At 35.4% G+C, this 22,025-nt stretch overlaps 1 protein-coding gene across 2 annotated transcripts in view; it reads right to left on the bottom strand.

The window, feature by feature from the left end:
• Positions 1-22,025, bottom strand: part of FBN2 (fibrillin 2) — a 270,327-nt gene that overhangs the window by 174,126 nt on the left and 74,176 nt on the right. For both annotated transcript variants that reach the window (XM_035290955.3, XM_035290956.3), the window contains one exon: positions 6,259-6,384. In XM_035290955.3, the coding sequence (XP_035146846.2) occupies positions 6,259-6,384 (126 nt within the window). The remainder of the gene's footprint in view (positions 1-6,258; positions 6,385-22,025) is intronic.

Genomic DNA, 22,025 nt, shown 5'->3' with positions numbered 1-22,025 from the left:
ACACTCTTGGCTATTTTCAAACTATTTCTTTAGACTATTGCTATTAACTCCTGTATTAGTCCATTTTCACATTGCTATAAAGAGCTACGTGAGACCGGGTAATTTATAAAGAAAGGAGGTTTTATTTTATTGGCTCATAGCATAGCTAGGGAGGCCTCAGGAAACACACAATCAAGGCAGAAGGTGAACAGGAAGCAGGCACCAATTGCCTGGCCAGAGAGAGAGAAGGGAGAAGAGCTGCACACTTTTAAAAAACCAGATCTCATGAGAACTCACTCACTATCACGAGAACAGCAAGGAAGAAATCTACCCCCATGATCTAATCACCTCCCACAAGGCTCCTCTTCCAGCACAGGGGATATCAATTGACATGAGATTTGGGTTGGGACGCAGACCCAAACTATGTCAACTCCCTTTTGTGAACACAGACAAAGTTAGTTCAGTTCCACTTTCTTACCCCTACTTTTGTTTTTCAAGACCTGCAATTATAATTCTAAACACATAGTGAATGGATTATTTAGGCACAGAATAAATTTTAATTTAATGAACAGAAAATATAACAAAAATCCCTTAAGTGAATATCTAACACATAAGCCAGAGAGGCAGCAGAGAATACTTTGGAGAGAAATGTTTACTTCTCAAGAATTAACCCTCATGGGCTAACTTCTCTGTTTTTTTTTTTTTTTTTGAGATGGAGTCTCACTCTGTTGCCCAGGCTGGGGTACAGTGGCACAATCTCGGCTCACTGCAACCTCTGCCTCCTGGGTTCAAGCAGTTTTCCTGCCTCAGCCTTCCAAACAGCTGGGATTACAGGCACAGGCCACCATGCCCAGCTAATTTTTTTGTTTTTTGTATTTTTAATAGAGACGGGGTTTCACCGTGATAGCCAGGATGGTCTCAATCTCCTGACTTCATGATCTGCCCACCTTGGCATCCCAAAGGGCTGGGAATATAGGCATGAACCACCGCGCACAGCTGGGCTAACTTCTTAAAAGGCTTCATGAAAACCAGCCACATATGAGTACAGTGCTTAAATTGTTCAATCTGGGGAGGGGGACTGATTGGTCCATTTGGGTTGGAGCCAGTGAACTGCCAGGTGATACAATTGCAATCCCTGATGATACAAATAAAAAGTTCTCCCAACCATGAAGGCTAAAGTGAAGAAACAGAAATGAAGGTCAAGGCTCTGTATTTTTTTTTTCACTTTTATTTTATCAGGGCAGACAGACAATGCTTTTTCCAGTCACGCAGCTTATAATCTCTACAGTCAGTGCCAGGATCATTAAACTGGATCTACTTCTGGACTTGCTAGATTCTGGCCAGGGTACTACCACAAAATGCAATGGGCAAAGGGAGAACCACACTCCTACTGCAACTGCTGTCTCCATGAGCCTCCTTGTCAGCACAGTCCCAGGCTGGGATGTGTGCCTCCTGGTCACGCAACACCTTTGTTTGCTCAATAGCACTGGGGAAGAGTAAAAGCTCTGGAGTCAATCTAGCACACTGCAATCCTGGCTCTGCCTTTTCTCATCCATATAATCTTCAGAAAGTTACTTGGCCTCTTTGTGCCTCAGTTTTTTCATCTCTAAAGTGAGTTAATAATAGTAACGAATCTCACAGCTCTGTTCTCATGATTTAATAAGATCCCATGTGAAGCAGTTTAAGTACTATCTAAAATATAGCAAATGTTCAATTAGTATAGATTTTATGAATTTTATTTTGGTACATATATCCTGCTGGCAGAGTCAGGATATGTACCAGGCAAGAGAAATAGTTTAGATACAATGTGATAAGTGAGAGAGGAATAAATTACTTGTGAGACGGGCAAAAGCAGGTTTGAGTGTAGCACCCCTGACTTTCTTATTCAAGAGAGAGGAAATATACATGTTTTAACTACATTGTTACAAATTAAGCTAAGATGATTTTCATGGTTTTTAAATTTATGATCCAAAAAGTCTTATCTGTTTCCAATGTCAGCAATTCCCTTACCTCACTCTCCATTTCAATGTGTAGTTTTCCCCTTGAGAATGTTAATGGATTTATTTCTTATTTATTTTAAAATTAATATACTTTATGTAATATGAATAAGAGCAAGTACTTTTCATTTTAGTAGAGAAAGTTTATTTTCCATAGTTTATCTAAGCAGAGTTGGAACTGCGGCAAAGGAGACTGTGCCAAAAACTTTTATGAGTTTCATGAGCATAAATAAATATATTTGTTGTCGCAAATCTCAAACAACAAATACTGTGTTAATGGAACAAAGCTGAAAACTCTTCAAAATAAATTGCAAACAACTATCTGCCACATAAAGAGCCATTGAAGGGAAACTTTCCGATACAATGATGCTCTTTTTCTGCCTCCCATGTAAGCCAGGAAAAAATAACTAGCTCAAGGAATGTTAACGAAGGTATAGTCTGGAAGGGGGGATCACGCAAGGACATCTGGCTCCTGCTTGTGCTTTATCCACATGGACTGAAATTCAAATGAAAATATTTTATTGTAAAAAAAAAAAAACATGCTGAGCAGTCTTCTGATGTACCATTTCATATTATATTGATGTGTTCTGCTTCCCTTCTTTATTTAAATTAAATGAATATTTAAATTAATGGATGTTTGAACAGAGAAAGTTAACTAAAACAACCTTCTCTTTGCAAGTGAAGAAATGGTTTACTCCACCAAAGAAATCATTTTACCCACTGTATGAAAGAATTAGGAAATTAGATTTGGGAACCAAGCTGGCACAGCAGAAACAAAGCATGGCTTCAGTCAGCATCATGACAGGTATTTTGAGATCCGGGATGCTAATTGAACAAAGGTCCCAAATTTGAGATTCAGGACCCCAATTGGTTCTCCTTAAAGCAGACACACACAAACACACCACATACACACATACACACAGAGGAAAAGGGAGAAATGTGTATTTCTTTCTGCTTTGAGCTCAGATTTACAGCTTACCTAGTAGTCTATACCTGGATATAAGGGAAAAAAAGAGTTGCAGGAGAATCACACAACATAAGCCTCCATGACAGACAGTGACAGATGTTTCAAACGTTAGGAGATGAATTCTGCCCCCACCATTTAAAACATTTTTAATAAAATCTATAACATGCTCAAACTTAATTTTTTGGCAGAACAAGCCTTTCATAATACAATTTCTGTTAAGAAGACATCCCAGTAAATGAACAGAAGACATTTCCTTCTTTTAGCTAAAACGCAAAGGTCCCTGACCTCAGAAGCATTGCCGGCAGGTGACCAAAGAGTAACAAGGACACAGAAAATCTAAACATTTCAAACTGCATTTAATATTTACGTGCTCTTGGTCCCTCAAAGGCCACCAAAGCAAAATTAAATTATTCACAAAATGAAAAATGTTAAGATGAAGCAAAAATTTCTTTGGGGAAGACCAGTAGCTTCTTTCCAAATTCAGTTTTAATTCTGGGCCCACATTTTACCTTCTTTTTGGACCTTCAGCCCACGTCAAATACATTAACTTATTATATATCCTACTACCGATTAATCAACATATATTTGTCAGGAGCCTACTAAATAGCAGAAACTGTTTTAGCCTCTGGGATACAGCACTAAAGACAGAGTCTCTGTCCTCACGGATCTTATTCAAGGTTTGGAGTGAGAATTAACAAACAAATACACACACAAAATATCAATAACACAATGTTTAAAGATTAATAAGCTAATTGCAGCTACTTGTTAAGGATATCACCATTTTCCTAATCGCTCAGACCCAAAATACTGCACTGATTTTTCTTATTTCTCAACAGACCTAGCAACTTAAAGGCCAAAAAAAAGGTTTTTTTTAAAGAGAATTTCTTTGCTGTATGAACAAAAATATAAAATGTGCTACAGTAAAAACAGAAAGGGCATCTTCTTAAAATAAATCTGCCAATACTACTATGTTTTATATTCACACTGTAATTCACATAAGAAATTAAAATATTTTACCTTTGATAGTTGATCAAAAATAATTGCTATAGTTATATTTTTATTTAGAGCAAACATTACATTTATGGCAAGATTTTTACAGACACTACATTATGCAAAAAACTGACTACAATTCAAAACCTGTCACTAAGTGTAGCAAATGTTTATGGTTTTTCTATAAATTACATTAAATAATTTTATATAAGCAAATACTACTTTTTCTTTCATATAAAGAAACTATTACCCAAATAAATTGAAGATGGCCACTTTTAAGACATATTTAAATAAATATGACTTATACACAAGTAAAGCCTTCACAAAACCTTTATATTTCAAATTGTAATCACTACTTCTTCCAATTCTGCTATTCCCCACCAGTCCCAAATACTAAATCACATAATTATTTCTGGGCAATGGTTGAATGGATTTGGCTGCTGGGCAGGAAGTAAAAAAAGGCAGGACTGGATTCAGGGCTTTGGGTGGTGCCTACATGCGATCAATATTCCTCTTTCCTAAAGAACATAGGCAAGTGGTGAATAAAGGCTTGCACTGTCTTTCTCCCATTTCTGGCTTGGGTCTGTATGTTGCTTTGATAAAATGTAATGTAGAAAAGCCACATTCCATTTTTAGCTAAAAAGAAATACATTGTTTGTTGTGCATTGGAAATGTCACAACTACTATAATCAGTCAGTGGCTGTGCCTTCTCATCTATAATCAAACTTTGTTCCCGAGTACATCTAGTTTAGATATTAATAAAAAGTGAAAGGGAGTGACAAAAGTTTAAGCAACACAATCCAGTTAAAAAAAAAAGCCAGGAAGAAAAATACAAAAAGTGGCCAGGAAAAAGTGGCATAACCTAGAATTTCTGCAGCTCCCTGAGTTTTTGGTCTAACGTTTGTGCTTCTTCAGGTAATTCAGATATTATTTTACATATTCCAAGTGTTACTTACACTTTTCCACTACAGGCTGACTTTGACTATCAACAGTGGATTCAAATAGCCTAAGATCCTTGGGCATTCTTGTAAACAATTTCATGGAGAATTTATTTGGTCCTTAAAATAATCAACTACATTTTTAAAAACCTTTCTTCTTGGAGGATGAAATTAATTTGTAATTATGTAAAATGTATATAAAAATTAATTTGGAGCTAGGTATACCTGAGCCAGGGCAGATTAAAAAACATAAGATAATACATGTCCCAAGGATTTATAATATTATGATTACTGACACTGAAGCAATGGCATTATGTACCCACATTCTACCTCCTATCGAATAATACAGTTCAGATTACTGTTTATCTTCTATAATTAAACTTTAGATTTTGCCTCTTCCCATTTTCTTTTTTACAAAGAGGAACACAGCTGTTTACAACCAATCGACAAAAAATAACTCAAACTACTTTTGGGAAAAGAAATGGCAAGACTTCATTTGAGTTGACAATAATGCTTATGTCACAAAAAATGAGAACAGTTAGACTCTATTGCCTTTAGAAAACTGCCTTAGATTAAAAAAAATTATTTAAGTAACATTACTGAAAAGATAAATATTATATCAAAACTACTAGAGTCATCAAAATTATTTTAAATATCCACGATCATTGAAGCTACATGTACTTAGAAACTTCTTAAATTTTCTAATAGTGATATAGGTCTTGATCACAGTTATATATATATAACAAATAAATTTATTCTATTTGAGGATTGCTAATGGAACTTACATTTCAATATTATAATCCATATTTAATACTGCAGAAAAGTATTAGGTCATTTGATATCTTTATTTGAGCAAGCTATTCTTTATTAGGATATTTGCAGTGGTAATTTCCAAACCCTTCCTGAATCAATAATCCATTTTAAAAAATCTGGTGGTCAAACAATATTCAGTATACCAATTAGAATATTTTATTTTATAATATATGACATGGTGGCAGCTACTAACACATCATTTACACATGACACTATATTTCACTTGGACTTCTTATCTCTATCTCAATTTTAGTTTTTGATATAACTTTATATAAGTGAAGTGGAAAACTACTCTATTAAGGAGAGACAAATGGCTGGATTACTCCCATTCTCACTGCACTGCAACTGAGATAACAAACTAGATACAAATGCTCATTGACTCTTTTCAGATTAAAACCATTAAGGCTACAATGCACAAACAAATGGAAAACTATTCTAGGGTTAAACCCACGCTTTTATAGTAGATAAAGAGTTTTAATTGTGACCAATAGTCTTCAAAATGTCAAATGAAGTCATGCTTTTCTTGTTTTCAAAGTCAACAATTAGGCATGTTTCCCAAAGTAGAGAGACTCACCTTCACATTTCTGAGTAGTTTCACTCTGCTTGTGACCAGCAGGGCATCTACATTCAAAAGAGCCCACTGTATTGATACAGTTTCCTCCTTGGCATATCCCTGGGATAGCCTGGCATTCATCAACATCTGCAAGAAGAAAACATTTTGAACATAGATAACATTGATTTTAAGAATATCTCTCTGTATATTTTTACTGTATAGAGGAAACTCAGTTGTTCTCAGAGAGTGGGTTCAGAGAAGTGAAACCCCTTTGTATGCATCTGTTTTAATTTATGTAAAGGGTATCATGTTATATATCTTAGTTTGACTTTTATTATTTCTTTTAGAATTTTTTTTTAAGATCCATCCATACTGTTATGTGGACAATCTGTTGCTTCAGTTGGCTGCAGAACCCTTCTTAATATGTTTCCTCTCCTGATCATGGACACTTGGTTTATCTCTAACTTCTCAACACCTCAGTGAACGATACAGTGAATGTCTCCAGTACATTTCTTTGTGAAGTTGAATGACTATGGACCTTGAGGACTCAAAGATACTCTTTATCACTTTGCTGTAGACCCAGAACACAATTAGTAGATCATAGGGTATACATATAACTAAGGTGAATAGTGTCCAGCGGTTCTTCAGAATGCCTGCAGGAGTCTTCATACCACTAGCAGTCTACACATCTCTACTGTTTATGAAAATTCCTGTATTTCTTCTTTCCTGCTAAGTACATGATATTACTATCCAATATCCTAATTTTCTTTGGCCTAATAATTGAAAGGAATATTAATTATTACTTAGTTTTCATTTCTCTAATTACTAGCTCCTGATTATTAGCTTTTTTGTTTCCTCATGTGAAAGTTGTCTATTTACATTCCTTAAATACTGGTGTATTGGAATTGCCGTCCTTTCTGTATATTTAAAATTTCAGTTTTAGACATTGAAATCATCATCCTATCCTTTAAATTGCCCATTAATTTTATCAATGTAGAAACATCGACATAATACAATTCATGAAGGCTTAATTAAGAATTTTCAGACTTTAAATGTGAAAGGAAGCTCTTCAGGAAAAATAAAAGTGAGATTAAAATTCTAATCTACATACACAAAAATGAAAAACAGTAGAAATAGTAGTATGTTGATGAATATAAAATACATTTTAAAATTTTTTAATTAATCCAAACAATTTATTTTTCCAAGGAACAACAACGATAACGTATTTTTAATGTTATAACACACAGAAGTAAAAAGTAAAATAAAAATAGCATAAAAAATCAAAGAGGTAAATGAAACCTTTGTAAAGTTATTACATTATAAGTGAAGCGGCATTATATTATTTGAAAAATACACTGTAGTAAGTTAAATATGCATAAACACTAAAAAGTAAACAGAAACATAGCTAACAATCCAATTGTGGAGATAAACTGCAATACAAGAATATACACTACTATTAATCCAAGAGTCAAGCAAAAAGAGTCACAAAGAATAGGTGAGACAGACACAAAATAGTAAAATAACAGATTTAAACACAATAAAACTGATAATTACATGAAATGCCCGTGGCAGAAAAAAACTCATTAAAAAGTCTGATTGTCAGATTTTTTTAAAAGAAAGACCCAATTTTAAGTTGCCTACAAGAAAACTACTTTGACATCTGATAAAGTAAAGGGATGAAAAAGATATACTGAGAACACAATCCAAAAAAATCTGGAATGGCTATGTTAATACTCTAAGTAGCATTCATCAGAACAAGTAATGTTGTTTGTGGATAAAAATGGACATTGCATAATGACAAACGGGTCAATTCATTTAGAAGACACAATAATGCTTACTGTGTATGCAAGATTATAAAGCATTAAATACCTGGAGCAAGGATAATTTCAGCACATAGAGGAAAGAGAAACAGATAACCTGCAAGTATGTGGAAATTTCCACATTCTTCTCTTATTAACTAAAAGAGTAAGTAGACTGAAAATCATCAGAGATATATTAGACTTGATCCATACTTTCAACCAACTTCTCCTAATTGACATTTATAGACTACTCCTTCCCACTTAAGCAGAACACACATTTTTATCAAGTGTGCACTATTTACCGAGAAGGACTACACGCTGAGGCCTTGTAAAAGGTTCATTAAATATAAAAGAAAGTTAAAATAATCCAATGTATATTCTCTAAAGACAACAGAGTTAAACTAGAAAGTAATAAAGAAAAACGTGGAACAACCTCAAATATCTGAAATTTAAACAATATACTTTGAAATAAAGCAGAGGTTAAAGAAGAAATCACATAGAAAATGAGAACATATTTTGAATTAACTTAAAATGAAGTTACACCATATCATAATTTGTAGAATACAGTTAAAGCAGTGCTTAGAGGTAAATGTATAGCATTATAATGCTTAAAGTACAAAAAGAGAAACTTCTTAAATCAGTGATCTAAGTTTACATATAAAGACATTATAAAAAGAAGAACAAACTAAGCCCAAAGTAAGTGGAATCAAGAAAATAATGATAATAAAATACAAAACAAACAATAGAGATAATCAATTACTACAAAAACTGGTTTTTGGAAATATACGTAAAAAATCAGTCAATTTTTATAATAAACACTGGATCTAAAAATAAATATGTAAGTTTAGACAAATTTGTTACAATCCATTCAAACTTACCAGTTTACATAATAGATTTATTAATGCTATATACTTAATTACAAAAAAACTCATTCAACAAAAGTTAAAGATACAGAAAACAGAAAATTAAAGAAATAACTATTGATATAAATTTGCAGTCTAGTTGTTTTAGACTTTTATTCACACACATATTCAGAATGGTGGTCTTTCTATTTAACAAGAATGAAATCATACTTTCTGCATCAAGTTTTTCTTCATTATAAAATAATTGAGGAACACATCTTTGTGTCAGTACATATCCATCTACCCTTATTATATTTTGGTAAGCTCAAAAGTTCTATATATCTCAATGTGTAAATTAGTGATTTCAAGCCTACAAAAAAAGCCTGCATCCTCATTATTTCTTCCTATTAGTTATATCTATTAAACTAATTTCAACAGTCCAAAGTATTTTTGTACTGAATTAAAGCAGATTTCAGTGTCTTATTGTGATGAAAACAAAAATCAGCTAGAATAAGATATAGGGCAAGAAGTTATATACTGAACATTCTAATTCAGCACATTTTAAACTTCATTATTATTATTATTATTTTAAGACAGAGTTTCACTCTTGTTGCCCAGTCTGGAGTACAATACCGCGATCTCGGTTCACTGTAACCTCTGCCCCTGGGTTCAAGCAATTCCCCTGCCTCAGCCTCCCAAGTAGCTGGGATTACAGGAATGAGCCACCTCACCCATCTAATGCTATGTTTTTAGTCTCTACAACAATATGGCTTCACCATGTTGAAGAGTTTCACTATGTTGGTCAGGCTGGTCTCGAACTCCTGACCTCAGCTGATCCACCCATGTCGACCTCCCGAAGTGCTGAGATTACAGGCATGAGCCACCCCACCTGGCCTTAAACGTCTTTATTTTCAAATGTTTATATTTAATATTTAATGTTTAGTTTTAAATGTTTATATTTAAACTCCCACTCTCATTACAGTGTGGTATAAAACAGCTCTAGAAACTTGTTTTCCTGGCAGATAAATCAGAGAAAAAAATACTGTGGTATAAGCTGAAAAATGAGGTCAAGTCTATAAATCCCTTAATAGTATTTGTAAAACTGTATACTGCATATAGACTGTAGCAGATTCAGTAATTTTTCAAAGAGAAAAACAATCCAAACATCATAGGATTTAATTTGTAACTGCCTAAAAAATATTTTTTTTGAAAAAGAAAGAAATCCTTATTTTTGAAGTCTCCTAGACTCGCAGAGTCTATATAACTGCAAGTTATATAGAATTAATTTCTTTTAGGTAGACCAAGTTAGCAGTTAAAATAAAAAAGGAAATTTAAAATAAATCATATAGAAATAACCAATTTGGACCAAGATGTGCTCTTTATAAATAGAAAAAAGCAAGTCTCATGCCTTCAAACAATGCAAGAATTTCTACATCTGCAAAGTCCTATCACAAGCAACTACAAATGACTGATGAATTCTTCAATGACCAAATTGTACAGATGTATCTTTGTTCATTCCTTCGATTCAGGCAAAAATTTATTTCTTTAAATTTTGAATTACTCCAAATCACATGTAACAATTTTATAGAATACAATTATATCTTTTGAAACTTACACTTTATGCAATAACATCAGTCCATGTCTACTAAGGTTAAAAATAATGTAGTAATAATTCTAAAGCAGTAATAAATCTAGTTTATAACCTCATTTATTCTCCAAATTCTCCATGTAAACTCATTCTAAAAAGTTAAATTTATTTTATTACATAAATTAGTATTAGATGATATATTATTTTTAGTTCATATCCAAATATGGAAAATATGTGCAGTATTATAGGTATATAAAAACGGTTTATTTCATTTATATGTGTAGGAACCAGGGGACATAGAAATTACTACTATATTTCATAATGTGTTTTTTAACTTTTTGTGTTACCAAATTAGACCCATTTCTAATTTTAATTCTTATGCATTGAATTTTTTTCTTTTTGATTTTTATAGTTTCAGGGGATACAGGTGTGGGTTTGTTACATGAATATATTGCATAATGGTAAGGTTTGGGCTTCTAGTGAACCCATTATTCAAATAGTGAGAACTCGATAGGTAATTTTTCAGTCCTCATCTCTCAGTCTCCCTACTTTCGGAGTGTCCAGTGTCTATTATTTCCACTGTTAAACAGAAATTCTTATTTCTATACTCTGTAGATGTTCACACATAATATTTTATTTCTATGAAAACATATGTCTAAGGACAGCAACTGAAGAATAAGTCTATTTCTATTTGGAATCTGAGAAATATGGGGTGTCCTGGCAATCATTTAATATGGTTTGATGCAGGCTGAATATCTACTCATGCATGACACAAAATTCAAATATTAAAATGATCATCAAAACAAGTAAATACTGGTCATTTGATATCTGCAGGACCCTGAAACTGTAAAAACAAGAAAAGAGCATGGTTCTATCTCGATCTTATCTCAATAAATGTCACCATCATGTTTCAGCTGTTAAAGTCAGAAGCCTAAGAGAAACTTGGCATGTTCCTCTCATTTATTTCACATCATTTCATCAGCAACAACTGCTTACTTTCCAAGACTATCTCACATCTTTCCTCTGTCACTAACCGGCCTCAGCCTCCATCATATAGCGCCTGGACTACTGCAGGAACTTTCTAACTGGCTTCTTGGCTTCCACTCTGGCCTCCCTATAACTGATGCTCCACAGAGATCATTGTTTTTAACTTCCTTGAGATAAGAGAGAACTTTGCATTTATTTGGGTAGTAATTCTTTGAAACATGTTTGTACCCACCTTTTGCTTATGTTTTCTTTTTCAGTTTTTATATGGGGCTTTTCTCTTTATTATTCATCTCTCAATGCAGCCATTTCCTGCTGAAATGCCGAGTGGGGAAGGCTCAAAGGAAATGGGTTGGTTTGAAACTTCTACAAGGGATAGTCCTGAAACAGTTGGTCACCAAACTCCTTCCTTAACCCTCTCCTTCCCTTGCATATCAATTTTCAACTTTCAGCTGGTGGTGTGACCCTTTTAGTTACATATTGCTTGCTAGTGATCCACACTTCCTCTTCGTCCTTCCACTCTCCTGTACCTCCAGGAGTTTTTCTGGGCTGGAAGACTGGATGAAGAAGACTCAGAAACGGCTTGCCTCCACAGTTTCACCTTCCATTATCCTCTGTTACTGTGAGGGTCTGAAGTAGATCTGTCTCATGTAGGAACACCTCCCCTCCACTAGAACATCCATAACCCTAGATCTGAAGTAAATCTGTCTAAGGGGAGCATCTCCTCCTCTGCAACAGAATATCCACAGCCCTAGCTCTCTGTTCTTAGTAGGCTCAAACACCTTTCAGGATTATTACCATACTCACAGTAAATGCTTAGAAAAGTCTCCCTGTCCCAGTGACTTCCCAACAGCTGCATGTGTTCATCACTGTTTTTGTTACAGGATCTTATTTTAGAATGATGTGTTGTTCCTTATTATTCATTTTTATGTTAGTTTTTTTTGTGGGGTTAGAAGACGGGAAATATTCTCCTATCTTCAAATAGGAGTTTCTATAATTGAGTTTGCTTTAAGCAAACTTTTTTAATTGTATAGGAATAGTCTGTGTTGATACAGCACGAATTAAAGCTAGACTTTATAATGATCTTGTTAACTTGGTTAATGTAGGCAGCCAAGATGAATTTGTTTAGGCTGTAAGCCTATCTTTAATACTTTATTCTAATCAAATAAATTGGATGATAGCCAAATTTCCTTTTTACTTTGGCTATGTAGAAGGCTTGGAAATAACTTTCTACTCAGGGCATCTTCTGCTCATTCAACAACTGAGGTGCTAGCAACATCTTTCTGATTTCAACTGAGATTAAATTCCTCTACTCTTTTCACGTGTAGTCAGACCAAAGAAATTACATGTTTCTGGTACACTAACACCATATAAAAAGAATACACACCAGCATTCGTTTTGGAGAAACTGATATAGCATCCGTATTGCTATTTCTTTATTCACGACCTTATCCTGTGTCCTACCTAGGGCCTGTGTCAAATATGTGAATTCCTGGAATGGAGCAGAGGCTTAGCATCAACGTTACTATCGTGAATGAGAAGGCAAGAGATGAAATTTAACATGCAATTTTCTTCTGCTACATCTTCAGTTTTGAAGCATTTGTAGTAGTTTAAAAGCCTAATCCCTAAATATCATAAATTAATAATTCTGCCAGTTTAATTTTAATATATTTTTTAAAATTTTAAGAGTACCCTGTTTATTTGAAAACTTAAAATATCCAAAGCCAAGTACTAATCTTAAACACAATATCACTCCTAATTAGAGTAGGTTCATGAGACTAAAGACAAAAAAAGAAAAAACTCTTTATAAGAAAATTATACATCATGTGCCCATGGCAATTTATGACATATTTAAAGTTCATAAATATTATTAGAAAAGGGCTTAATGACACTTTCAACATTTTTAATTTACTCATTTTATGATAGATTACATTTTAAGTTCTATATGAGTTAATTTGGGTCTTTTAGTATATAATAAAATGGAAGAAAGCCCAAGATTAAATGCAGATTAAGCACAAGGGCTAAAACTCAAATGGCTCTCAATATTAAAGCCATCAAGAATTGATATGACTCATTTCATTGCACCCTGGGAGGGTACACCTTTCTGACACTGTGTAAGTCCAGAATGTTATCTTGGCAATAGTTAAAATTAAAATAAAATGGTGCGGGGCCAAGATGGCCAATTAGAAACAGCGCTGGTCAGAGGCGCCCATGGAAAAAAACGTACTAAGCGTGTGCACTGGTAATCAAGGTATCCAGGTTCTCTCATCAAAATTGACTAGAAGGCTGGCGTGACCCACTGAGAGAAGGAAGAGCAGTGTGGTGCCAGGCTCACCTGAGAGCCACACGGGGAGCAGGAACTTCCTCCCCCCAGCTAAGGGAGGCAGTGAGTGAGCCTGCTACCTAGCCAGGGAAACTGTGTTTTTTCTAGGAACTGTGCAACTCATGGATCATTCACTCGCGAATCCAAGTCACAGGGGTTTAGTGTCCCAACCCCAGAACCCACAGATTCTTAGAGCCTCTCAGCAGGAATCTGCTTAAGCTTACGGAGCTCCAGGGAGTTGGGGTGACCAGCATCAACTGCCGCTGTCTGCTGTCTAAGCCTTTGAGCTCCTTGTGGGAAGGGCAGCAACCATCACTGGGGCTGGTAACTGCTGAACACACTAAGCTCCCTAAGCACGGGGAAGGGCTGCACCCATTTCGGTAGCTCCAGGCTGTGCTTTTCCCCTGCTAGAGCCAGGAAAACTGGATGGCTAGGTCCCAACACTTGTCCCCACAGCCCAACACACCAGCTGTGGCCGTCCGCGGCTGGAGTGCCTCTTCAGGTCTAACCCAACCCAACCGTCCTCAGTAGGCGGGACTTCCTTGTAGGATCTCCAATAACTCCAGCCAGAGGCTCGGGGTCCCAATTTGGATCTCCCTGGGCCTGAGCCCCTAGGGGAAGGGGTGGCTGCAACTCTAGGGCCCAGCAGTCTTGGCCTCTCCTCCAGGTAGTTCTGAGGAATCTGGGCAGCCCAGACAAGGGGGTTTCCCCCAGCGAAACACACTCCACCAACGGACAAAGTGCTTCATTAAAGGGATCTTGCTCCCAGTGCCCTCCAACTGGGTGAGACACTCCAAAAGGGGTTGTCAGACACCCTATAAAGGAGCGATCCTACTGGCATCAGGTTGGTGTCCCAGAGGTCACTAAGAAGGTCAGAGGTCCCAGAAGGAGCAGGCACCCATCTGTGCTCCTCTTCTGACTCCTTGAGTGACACCTCCAGGCACAGGAGTGAATCAGATGAATAAGGCCTGAAATGAACTCCCAGCAAACTGCAGCAGCCCTACAGAAGAAGGACCTGACTACCGAAAGAAAAACAAACAAGCAGAGAATGACAAGAACAGCATCATCAACAACAAAAAGGCCTACATAAAAACCCCATCCAAGGGTCAGCAGCCTCAAAGACTGAAACTAGACAAACTCACAAAGATGAGAAAGAATCAAAAAAATGCTGAAAACCCAAAAGGCCAGAGTGCCTCTTTTCCTCCAGATGATTGCAACATCTGTCCATCAGGGGTGCAGAACTGGATGGAGGATCAGATAGATGAACTGACAGAAGTAGGCTTCAGAAGATGGGTAATAAAAAACTATGATGAGCTAAAGGAGCATGTATTAACCCAATGCAAAGAAGCTAAGAACGTTGATAAAAGGTTAGAGGAACTGGTAACTAGAATAACCAATTTAGAGAGGAACATAAACCACCTGAGGGAGCTGAGAAACACAGCATGAGAACTTCATGAAGCATACACAAGTATTAGCAGCTGAATCGACCAAGTGGAAGAAAGGATATCAGAGTTTGAAGACCACCTTACTGAAATAAGACATGCAGACAAGAATAGAGAAAAAGGAATGAAAAGGAATGAACAAAGTCTCCAAGAAACATGGGACTTCATAAAAAGACTAAACCTACAACAGTTTGGAGTACCAGGAAGAGACAAGGAGAATGGAAACAAGCTGGAAAACATACTTCAGGTTATTATCCAGGAGAACTTTCCCAACCTAGCAAGACAGGCCAACATGCAAATTCAGGAAACACAGAGAACACCATTAAGATACTCCACAAGAAGATCAACCCCAAGACACAGAATTATCAGATTCTCCAAGGTCAAAATGATGGACTAACTGTTAAGGTCAATCAGAGAGAAAGGCCAGGTCACCTACAAAGAGAAGCCCATCAGACTAACAGTGGACCTCTCTGCAGAAACTCTACATGCCAGAAGAGATTAGGGGCCAATATTCAATATTCAATATTCTTCAAGAAAAGGATTTTCAACAAAGAATTTCATATCCAGCCAAACTAAGCTTCATAAGTAAAGGAGAAATAAAATATTTTTCAGAAAAGCAAATGCTGAGGGCTTTCGTTACCACCAGGCCTGCTTCACAGGGGCTCCTAAAAAAAGCACTAAGTATGGAAAAGAAAAAGCAGTACAACACACAAAATATAAAGACCAATGTAGCTCTGAAGAAACTGCATGAACTAGTGTGCAAAATAACCAAATAGCATCATGATGACAGGATCCAATTCACATATGACAATACTAACCTTAAATGTAAATGGGCTAAATGCCCCAAATAAAAGATACACATTGGCAAATTGGATAAACTGTCAAGACCCATCAGTGTGGGTGTGCTGTATTGAGGAAACCCATCTAACCTGCAAAGACACACACAGGCTCAACATAAAGGAATGGATGAAAATTTGCCAAACAAATGGAAAGCAAAAAAAAAAAAAAAAAAAAAAAAAAGCTGGGCTTGCAATCCTAGTCTCTGACAAAACAGATTTTAAAGCAGCAAAGATCAAAAAGACAAAAAAGGGCATTACATAATGGTAAAGGAAACAACTCAACGAGAAGAACTAACTCTTCTGAGTATATATGAACCCAATGCAGGAGCACCCAGATTCATAAAACAAGTTATTAGAGACCTACAAAGAGACTTAGACTTCCACACAGTAATAATGGGAAACTTTAACACCCCACTGTCAGTATCAGACAGATCAATGAGACAGAAAATTAACAAGGATATTCAGGACTCAAACTCAGCTTTGGATCAAGTGGACCTAGTAGATGCCTACAGAACTCTGTACCCCAAATCAGCAGAATATACATTCTTCTCCATGACACTTCTTCTAAAATTTATCACATAATTAGAAGTAAAACACTCCTCAGCAAATGCAAAAGAACTGAAGTCATAACAAACAATCTCTCAGACCACAGTGCAATCAAATTAGAACTCAGGATTAAGAAACTTAGTCAAAACCAAACAATTTCATGGAAGTTGAACAACCTGCTCCTGAATGATTCCTGGGTAAATAATGAAATCGAGGCAGCAGTCAAAAAGTTCTTTGAAACTAATGAGAACGAAGAGACAAAGTACCAGAATCTCTGGGACACAGCTAAAGCAATGTTAAGAGGGAAATTTATAGCGCTAAATGCCCACATCAGAAAGCTAGAAAGATCTCAAATTGACACCTAACATTACAATTAAAAGAGCTAGAGAGGCAAGAAGAAATTAATCCAAAAGGTAGCAGAAAACAATAAATAACTAAGGTCAGAGAAGAATTGAAGGAGTTAGAGACAAGAAAAACCCTCCAAAGAAATCAACGAATCTAGAATCTGATGTTTTGAAAAAATTAACAAAATAGATAGACCACTAACTAGACTAATGAAGAAGAAGAGAGAGAAAAATCAAATAGACATAATAAAAAATGATACAGGGAATATCACCACTTACCCTACAGAAACACAAACTACCATAAGAGAATACTTAAAAACACCTCTACATAAATAAACTAGAAAATCTAGTAGAAATGGATAAATTCCTGGACACATATACCCTACTAAGACTAAACCAGAAAGAAGTTGAATCCCTGAATAGACCAGCCACAAGCTCCGAAATTGAGGCAGTAATTAACAGCCTACCAACCAAGAAAAGCCAGGACCAGAAAGATTTACAGCTGAATTCTACAAGAGGTACAAAGAAGAGCTGGTACCATTCCTTCTGAAACTATTCCAAACAATTGAAAAGAAAAGACTCCTCCCTAACTCATTTCATGAAGCCAGCATCATCCTGATACCCGAACCTGGCAGACACAACAAAAAAAGAAAACTTCAGGCCGATATCCCTGATGAACATTGAGGCAAAAATCCTCAATAAAATACTGGCAAACTGAATCCAGCAGGACATCAAAAAACTTATCCACCACCATCAAGTCAGCTTCATCCCCAGAGTGCAAGGCCAGTTCAATGGTTCAATATACACAAATCAATAAACATAATCCATCACATAAACAGAACCAAAGATAAAAACCACATGATTATCTCAATAGATGCAGAAAAGGCCTTTAATAAAATTCAATGTCCCTTCATGTTAAAAACTCTCAATAAACTAAGTATTGATGGAACATATCTCAAAATAATAAGAGCTATTTATGGCGAACTCAAAGCCATTATCATAGTGAATGGGCAAAAGCTGGAAGCATTCTTTTTGAAACTGGTACAAAACAAGGATGCCCTCTCTCACACTCCTATTTAACACAGTATTGGAAGTTTTGGCCAGGGAAATTAGGCAAGATAATGAAATAAAGAGGATTCAAGTATAAAGAGAGGGAGTCAAATTGTCTCTGTTTGAAGTTGGCATGATTTTATATTTAGAAAATCCCATCATCTCAGCCCCAAAACTTCTGGAACTCATAAGCAACTTCAACAAATTCTCAGGATACAAAATCAATATGCAAAAATCACAAGCATTCCTTTACACCAAAAATAGGAAAGAAGAGAGCTAAATCATGAATGAACTCCCATTCACAATCAATACAAAGAGAATAAAATACCTGGGAATTTTAACAAGGGATGTGATGGATCTCTTCAAGGAGGACCTAACAAGGGATGCGATGGATCTCTTCAAGGAGAACTACAAATCACTGCTCAAGGAAGTAAGAGAGAACACAAACAAATGGAAACACATTCCATTTTCATAGATGGAAAGAATCAATATTGTGAAAATGACCATACTGCCCAAAGTAATTTACAGATTCATTGCTATTCCCATCAAATTACCACTGACATTATTCACAGAATTAGAAAAAGCTATTTTAAATTTCATATGGAATAAAAGAAGACCCTGTATAGCCAAGACAATCCCAAGCAAAAAGAACAAAGCTAGATGCATCACACTACCTGACTTCAAACTATATTACAAGGCGGCAGTAACCAAAACAGCATGGTACTGGAAACAAAACAGACATGTAGATAAATGGAGCAAAACAGAGACCTCAGAAATAGCACCACACATCTACAACCATCTAATCTTCAACAAACTTGACAAAAACAAGCAATGGGGAAAGGATCTTCTATTCAGTAAATGGTGCTGGGAAAACTGGCTAGCCATACACAGAAAACTGAAACTAGACCCCTTCCTTACACCTTATACAAAACTTAAGATAGAGTTAAGACTTAAATGTAAAACCCAAAACCATAATAACCCTAGAAGAAAACCTCAGTAATACCATTCAGGACATAGGCATGGGCAGAGACTTCATGACAAAAATGCCAACTGACAAACGGGATCAAATTAAAATAAAGAGCTTCTACATAGTAAAAAAAAAAAAAAAAAAAAAATTATCAGACTGAACTGGTAACCTACAGAATGGGAGAACATTTTTGCAATCTACCCATCTGATAAAGGTCTAGTATCCAGAATTTATAAGGAACTTAACCTTATTTACAAGAAAAAGGAAACCAACCCCATCAAAAAGCGGGTGAAGAATCTGAACAGACACTTCTGAAAAGAAAGCATTTATGTGGCCAAAAAAAATATGAAAAAAAGCTGAACATCACTGATCATCAGAGAAATGCAAATCAAAGCCATAATGAGATACCATCTCATGCTAGTCAGAATAGTGATTATTAAAAAGTCAGGAAACAATAAATGCTGGCGAGGCTGTGGAGAAATAGAAACACTTTTACACTGTTGGTGGGAGTATAAATTAGTTCAACCATTGTGGAAGACAGTGTGGCGATTCCTCAAGGATCTAGAACCAGAAATGCCATTTGACCCAGCAATCACGTTACTAGGTATATACCCAAAGAATTATAAATCATTCTGCTCTAAAGACACATGCACATTTATGTTTACTGTAGCACTTTTGACAATAGCAAAGACATGGAACCAACCCAAATGCCCATCAATGACAGACTGGATAAAAAGAAAATGTGGCACATATATACCCTGGAATACTATGCAGCCATAAAAGGGAATGAGAACATGTCCTTTAAAGGGACATATATGAAGCTAGAAGCTACCATCCTCAGCAAACTAACACAGAAACAGAAAACCAGACACTGCATGTTCTCACTTGTAAGTGGAAGTTGAACATTGAAAACACATGGACACAGGGAAACAACATACATCAGGGCCTGTTGGGGGATAGGAGGTGAGGGGAGGGAACATAGAGGACGGGGCAGCAAACCACCATGACACACAAATATTTATGCAACAAACTGGAATGTTCTGCACACATATTCATTTTTTTTGGAAGAAATAAAGAAAAAATAAATAAAATAAAATTACTGATTTTCTCACGTTAATTTATTTAAATATTATCTTAATTTCCTGTTGTCCCTCATTTTCCACAGCTACCTTATGCGTTACAAGAGCATGTTTCATTCACAACTAATTGCAACAGCTACAGAATATCATTATCTTCAGAACTTAAAAGAACCATGATTTAGTGCCAGTATTAAGCTATTTACAGTTATCATTCACATAGTTGAAATTTATTTTTAACTTATAAAACTTTTCAGTCATCCTATTAAAAATTATTATTTTTTAAATGACATATATGTACCGTGTTTTAATATGTTATTTTTCATGCCCCATCTCTTCCAAATTAATTTGGCATAAGTATTCAGGAAACAGTCTAGGAATTTAAAGGGAAAAATGAAATCACAGTAAGATGTCTTAAAATAGCCTGAACTATGGATTAGTATTTAATTGAGAACTTTCTGACTATGCCACGATTTTGAAATAAAGCAGAACTTTTCAACCTGCTTTTCCAGACATTTTAATCATGTGGCAAATTTCATTTTGTTCCTGTTACTGTGTTAATCCCTTAGATTTTTAGGCAAATGGAGCCTGAAACTTATCTTTGCTGCATAAACAAAATCAAATAAGTAATCCTTCAGACATTACTAAACCCTAAAGCACATTCAAAAACTGTGAGATCAGATGTCACATTTTTTATAATTGTGTTTGGGAAAAAACTAGGCCTCTGACAAAGTATGAAAGTGAATAAGCATAAGTATAAATACAGAACCTGAGGAAAGTCAGCAATTTGGAATGTTTTGGTTGAAGTTAAAGTCTTTTCTTAACCTGAACTGTTTTTTCCTCTGAAACAGTGGATTTTGGAAGCATTTCGATCTTAATGTCATTTATTAATTCAAAAGGTATTTGGTGAGCTTCTCCTACATATTAGGCACTCCTCTAGATGTCTGAGACATCAGTCAATACGTGAGAACGATTTCCACAGTCATAGAGCTTACATTCTAGCCAAAAGAGAATGAAAAACAACAGAGAAAATAAGTGAGTATGTTAGAAGGGAATAAAGGCTATAGAATAAACAAAAGTGGTACTCTAGTAAATCCAGTTATTATTAAACTAGTAAATTAATATGGTAGAGTATTTTATTTTTAATGATAATCTATATACATTATATAAATTACATGGTAATCTAGATACTAAGATGTAGTAGAAACTATTGGAGCATAGTAAAGACTAGATAGAATATAATATAGAATATCTTCCTATAGAAGAAATTGTTGCACCATCAGGAATTCTATATAATCAGGACTAATATTCATGCCAAAATATATCAAATTTTACTATCCATAGTAAACAACATATTAAAAATGGCATTTGACTCAGTCTTCATCATTAAGGCCTGAGCTGTGATCATCACTAAAAAAAAACTATTCTAAGTCCACAGTTCACTTCCACATGTGAACTTCCACATGTGATTAAATATAAAGTTGCTAAATTTTTGAGTTATATGGTCATCCCCTGGGTATCCCTGTAGTTCTGATTCAAAACGATTTTAGAAACAGACCATTTAAACAATATTACCTTTTATCAAACTACAACACGAACAAAAATCTGTGGATGCTACTGTCAGGGACACATTTACAAAATTATGCAGAATGCTCACATTTTATTATCCAATGAATTGAAGTTACGTATGTGCTCCGCAAACTACAATTCTCATTTGAGTTTTAGGACACTGAACAGGCTTTCAACAATATAATATTTACACAGGCCCGGTAGACAACATCTTCACTTCTGACACAGCTTACTAACATCAGTTGAAAGACTTGGATCTAACTTTGTACATGTTTTAATTATAGCAAATAACCACAACTCCCCAAGTCTAAAATGTGAATAAAATTATTTCTGTGAATAATACAAAAATCATTCCTATTTCCTTGTGATCTTACTGCTGTGCAATATGAAGGCAACTGCCATTTGAGAACTCATTAGAGA

Source organism: Callithrix jacchus, chromosome 2 (assembly GCF_049354715.1).
Source record: "Callithrix jacchus isolate 240 chromosome 2, calJac240_pri, whole genome shotgun sequence".
In the NCBI taxonomy this organism is placed as follows: domain Eukaryota; kingdom Metazoa; phylum Chordata; class Mammalia; order Primates; family Cebidae; genus Callithrix; species Callithrix jacchus.
This window is presented reverse-complemented; position numbering and strand designations above follow the sequence as displayed.